This window comes from Anticarsia gemmatalis, chromosome 24 (assembly GCF_050436995.1).
Source record: "Anticarsia gemmatalis isolate Benzon Research Colony breed Stoneville strain chromosome 24, ilAntGemm2 primary, whole genome shotgun sequence".
NCBI lineage: Eukaryota > Metazoa > Arthropoda > Insecta > Lepidoptera > Erebidae > Anticarsia > Anticarsia gemmatalis.
In genome coordinates, this window is record NC_134768.1 from 5,311,721 (window position 1) to 5,317,354 (window position 5,634).

The following is a 5,634-nucleotide window of genomic DNA, read 5'->3' on the forward strand; positions in this document are numbered from 1 at the left end:
CTTTGTAGTCGTACTCGTACTCGTATATTATATTTTATGCCTAGATGTGCTCTAAACTTTTTATCCGCTACAGGATTCAACTCAAACTCCTCATTCATAACCCACGTGTCCTTTTTCAGTAACTTTTCTTTAAACAATACAAAAACAATTCAGATTTAATGATACAATGTAAAGGAAACAATTTGTAAGATGACGTCACGTTGGTCTCGCTTCCGCACCTGTCACCCGACAAGAGATTTATACTTGCCAACTTTGCACTGAGTAACGATATTATAATTGATATAATTTAACTGTTAAGATTAAATTAAAGGATTAAGATTAAGAGGAATATTATGAAATAGAGATATGTATGACTAGATGATAAGTTTGTTTGTTTGTTTGTCGTATGGTTAGTGGTCAACCTAGTGTCAAAGTTGTTCAAGCCGCTCGAGAGGCCTTTGACGTGGCTGTTATCTTAGTAGACAACAACCGGGACCAACATTTCACGTGCCCTCCGAAGCACGGAGACGCCCAGTTCAAATACCACTATGCAGTCACTCATCTATGGAATGACCGCGCCAATGGTTGCTTAACCCATAGATCGTTTACCGACCGGTGAGCGCAACTGGCTATGCGCGACTCAAAGTTGATCTTTACGGGAATAATAACAGTCTTTACTTAGGACATCGTGTTTTTGCTTTTAAATGAGACCTCATACAGTTACTTGAATTTTATTAGCTATCACTGTGCTAACAACATACAGTCACAGTATAAATTGCGCTTTATAGAGTAGAAAAAATGGTCGGCATAAAGAGAAACTACTATTATTGATTGTTAATGTGCAACTTTGTTGAAAATCTTTTGAAATACAAGTGTGTTTCATTTCAGTGAATGAGGATATCTTAAATATTTCAAGTATTTCTCTCCATGACCCGTAATTTTCTTTCTACTCTGTACATTAAGAAAAACAATTGCTTGTAATACAATATTATCTATTTATGAATGCCAGATTAATATATTTCGTTTAGATAATAAACAATGGATCATCAAACTAATGATATCAAGGAGTTTTAGATACCTAAAGTGTACCTAATAACACAATTAAATCTGCGTTGATTAGTGATATTGATACCAGAATAAATGGTATTACAGTTTTTAACATGAAAAAAGATAATCATACAGATTTTTTAATGAAAAAGATAAATAATTTTACGAATTTTCATCTATTATCTTATAACATTTGGTAATTATATATCAGCAACGTAGAATTTCAATGCTAAATGAATCAACTAGTGTATAATACTCGAGATTTTTCTTTTAGAAATATTTAAACCCTTTGTATGACTGAAGCTCTTTTACAATACTCGAGATTTTTCTTTTAGAAATTTTTAACCCTTTGTATGACTGTGATTTCTGGGCCAAAAAAACGACGTCGAGATATGTCTGTTCAAAACATACAGTTTCAATTTATAGTTTCATATTGGTTTGTCAGAATAGTCAACCGTACGTTGCAATGTTTGACAGTGACGTAATGTACTGTGTTAGTTCCGGAACGTTATTTTGTTATTGTTTATTTCTAACGTTTGTTTAGGAGTTACGTGATGGATTAGGAACTCCTTTACGGGATAAGCGCTATTGTTTTTGGAAATAAAATGTGTGTTCTTTATTACTGCTCTATGTCAGAATTGTTCATGTTTTATAACACTTGAAAACATCGATCTGTTTCAGTCGTAAAACTTAAAAATCTAAAATATTTGATCACGTAGTTAATTGATTGTGAAGTAATTAATACAAAATAAAATAAATTTAACCCATTAATGTCCCACTGCTGGGCAAGGGTCTCCTCCCGTAATGAGGGAGGGGTTAGGCCTTGAGTCCACCACGCTGGCCAAGTGCGGGTTGGGGACTTTAATTCAAAATATTGAAGAAAATCTTATTGCTGCTTTATTCGCATTAGACGTTTATGATACCTTAAAGTTAGTATATAGAGCCATTCAAAGATTTTATTGTTTTAAACCTAACGATCCTAATTATACCTCATGTGACCGATATACTCGATAACATCTCTTATTAAAACATTACCTATATGTATTGATGAAAGAATAACATATTAATTTGATAACAAATAAGATAGCTATTTTGTTCATAATTGTTTTTAGTAGGCTGATATAAAAAATGGGTATCCCCATACATAAATCTTTTGATATATTATAATTAAGATTAGATATTAAAATTACGCAATCATTTAATTATTGATCAGATATATACCGGTGATTGGATTTATTAATTGTCATTAGTGTGCTATCAGTGCGAGAACAAGATGAGCGTGTTAATATTTTTGGGACTTTGCCTTGCCGCTGTTTCAGGTATGTATCATATGAAATCATAATTTACTGTCAATCTATTGACTGTGACAGCTAGAAGAAAATAATCTGTGTTAAATACCTGTCTTTTGTTGAACGAGGAAGAACTAAGCTTCTATGTCGAAAAAAAACATTAGGTGTCTTTACACACACGTTCTTTCGCGCGTGCAAGGGTAAAGAAAAGAGCGCGCGCTGCGCTCATCTGTCAAGCCCTCGAAGAAAACGTGAGCAAAGAGCGCGCCGTCTTTCTCGTGCGTAATCCTGTACGCCCATAATCACGCGTGTGTAAAGACACCTAATATGTCGTGTGGAGATTTTAACAAAAACCCAATTGATTACAATTAAGATAATCATTTTTATAATTAATCATCAGAATATTATACCGAGAACAAATACAAACGTTTATCTGCTACTTTTACCACGTACACAAAATACCTTGCCTCATTCGAAGTTCTATTTTTTCTGCATTTTAGCGGTACCATTTGACTCTGCAAGGATAGTAGGTGGCTCCGTGACTACTATTGACAACTATCCAACCATAGCTGCCGTTCTCTTTGGATGGGACTTTGTCAATTTCCGTCAATCATGTGGCGGTATTATTATCAACCAGAGATCTGTTCTTTCAGCAGCTCATTGTATACCGTAAGTTGTACTTCATTACTAAATAATATTTGGTATACATTAATGTATTTATTCTACCTCCAATGAGGGGTAATTTGTTGCAGTAACCTTTGTATTAATGAATTTTTACAATAAGAGTTAGTAAGATTGGGAATACCTTTTGCAAACTTTAAATGCCATGCATAATGACATTATAAATTATGATACTAAGTATTATATAATATACTGCTCCAGGCAGACGGTGTTTAAGGAATCTTGTTTCTGAGGACAATGGCTGATATTTTTGCAGTCGTTATGGAAAATAATTAATAGTAAACTTTATTTCGTAATATTGTCTGGCCCAATTACATTGTTTCACTAAGCTGCTTATTATCTTCTTCAGAGCAACCAGCAGTCCATTGCAGCACCGTATTAGAGTAGGTTCCACATGGGGCAACAGTGGCGGTGCCGTTCACGACCTCGCCGCCTTCTTCATTCATCAAAACTATAACGCGATGACATTTGATAGTGATATTGTAGTGCTGAGAACTAGTACCTTCATATCTTATAATAACGTGGTCCAACCGGCGTCTATTGCTGGTCCGAACTATGTAGTTCCTGATAATGAGCTCGTCTGGGCTGCTGGATGGGGAGCTATTGCTGTAAGTACTCTTAAAACATTGTCATTCTATATCTCCCAGGTTCTTAGCGTTTTGATTTGGAAGCATACTGGTTTTTGGATGAATTGGACTCATTTCTATTAGAGCACCTTATTTTCTACAATATTACTTGCTTTTTATTAAAGTCTTTCTTAAAATAAACCCTAAAACTTAACTGAAACGCCTTATCCAAATCCAATCTTTTATCTTACTTTGTCCTTTGAATTGAGAATATATTAGGCACTAGCTTTTACCCGCGACTTCGTCCGCCACCCAATTTTCCCATTATGCGTAATTTTCCCGGGGTATAAAGTAGCCTATGTCCTTTTTCGGGTATCGAAATATCTCCATACCAAATTTCATGCAAATTGGTTCAGTAGTTTAGGCGTGATTGAGAAACAGACAGACTGACAGACACACAGACAGAGTTATTTTCGCATTTATAATATTAGTATGGATTAGGTTAATTAATTTGTAATGGTTACACAAGTACTACTATTTTTATACAGAGCGGCGGTCCATGGTCTGAACAACTCCGTCACGTCAACATGTGGACGATCAACCAAGAAGTTTGTACCCAAAAATTCGTGAACTTTGCCCGTATCAATGACAACATGTTGTGTACCGGTGAACCCAATGTTGGTGGTCTCTCAACCTGTCAGGGTGACTCTGGTGGTCCACTGTACCACCAAGGAGTGGTGGTCGGTGTTACTTCGTTCGGTGGTCCAGTTTGTGGTCATGTGGATTTTGCTGCTGTTAGTGTTCGAGTGTCCAGGTTTACTTCTTGGATCCAGAGTCTTGCCTAAGATGATTTAAATATGATATTATACAAGAAATAAATATGTTTATTTGACGAATGTAATAAAGAGATGATTTTTATAAAATCTGTGTTTCTTTTATGATCTCGTGGTTATTTTTGTTTAGTTTTTGGGTGTGTGCCTATAATGATTATTTTCTTATATTTTCCTTAAGATCTGATTAATAGATATACTCAATAATTATTCTTTCAAAAATATATGAGATAAATAACAAATAAAATATTGTTTAATAAATTCTTGCGCAGATTACGTTTATGGACTTATCTAAATTCGTCTTACTAATGCATAATTATGATTTGAAGGTGTGCTAACTTTACAAGACCATCAATTTATAATGTAACTATCATAATATTGATATAATTCTCAAGGCTGCAAACATAATGCGTAAATGAAATTTGTAAAGAACTTAATGCCCAAAAATATAATTAAAATAAACTCTACATTAATTCAACATTTTAATAAAAATGAACACAATGCAACCTATAAGAAAACTGTCATAATAAAGCCCTTTATTGTGATTTGAACTGTCAAATAATAGTTCATTTAAACTAATTCCTTTGACACCTTCAGGTCAATGACACTAAGGTCTTGACACCAAGCATTGTGTACTAGGCGTATTTGTTCAGGCCTAGCGGTTGACGGGATCAACTAAATTGAGGCCTTGTCTTTACAACTGCGGCTAATTTTAGAACATGAAAGGCTAAATTCAGTTTCAAACTTTTTATAGAAATTTGTTAGGTGGGTTTTATACAGTGAAAAGTTATACATACACAGTCAACGAATTAGTAAATTGTTGTTTAACTCTCTTGCTCTATAATCTTCATACAGAAAACTGAACAGTAATTTGCATACACAGATATTACGCTACCTATCTTCTTATGCAATATAGGTCAATAGTTTATTGGGTGATGTTTTTCAGTCATATTGTCATACTATGTGCTGTCTCTTTAAACTCGTGTCGTTCACTATACCTCCATTGAAGCTGAGACGATTATGATGCACTTATCTGCTTTTCTTGTTTTTTGTTCTTGATCCACGGCACAAAAGTTTATGGGCATAACGTTCTTTCAAAACATAATCATTAAAAGATCTTAAAATTACCTGAACATAAATATTTTCTCCAAAGTTTATCCGTTATCCATTTTATTTAAGTAGGTACTAGACCTACTTAAATAAAACGTCTCGCCGAATTAAATTTTCAGTATCGTACTCTTT

At 34.2% G+C, this 5,634-nt stretch overlaps 1 protein-coding gene across 1 annotated transcript; it reads left to right on the forward strand.

Annotated features, from left to right (window-relative positions):
- The first annotated feature begins 2,274 nt into the window (after positions 1 to 2,274).
- LOC142983577 (trypsin, alkaline B-like) lies at positions 2,275 to 4,464 on the forward strand. The gene is made up of 4 exons (XM_076130529.1): positions 2,275 to 2,345; positions 2,816 to 2,984; positions 3,346 to 3,604; positions 4,111 to 4,464. Exons 1-4 carry the CDS (start codon positions 2,300 to 2,302, stop codon positions 4,405 to 4,407), a joined length of 771 nt encoding a protein of 256 aa, XP_075986644.1. The 5' UTR covers positions 2,275 to 2,299; the 3' UTR covers positions 4,408 to 4,464.
- Positions 4,465 to 5,634: the final 1,170 nt, after the last annotated feature.

What these genes read in the sequence shown, in the direction of transcription:
- LOC142983577 (XM_076130529.1), top strand. Translation starts at nt 2,300, where the DNA reads ATGAGCGTGTTAATATTTTTGGGACTTTGCCTTGCCGCTGTTTCAG. An exon ending in TTGCCTTGCCGCTGTTTCAG is followed by an intron (nt 2,346 to 2,815) that starts GTATGTATCATA and finishes TCTGCATTTTAG; the next exon opens with CGGTACCATTTGACTCTGCA. An exon ending in CTGGATGGGGAGCTATTGCT is followed by an intron (nt 3,605 to 4,110) that starts GTAAGTACTCTT and finishes ATTTTTATACAG; the next exon opens with AGCGGCGGTCCATGGTCTGA.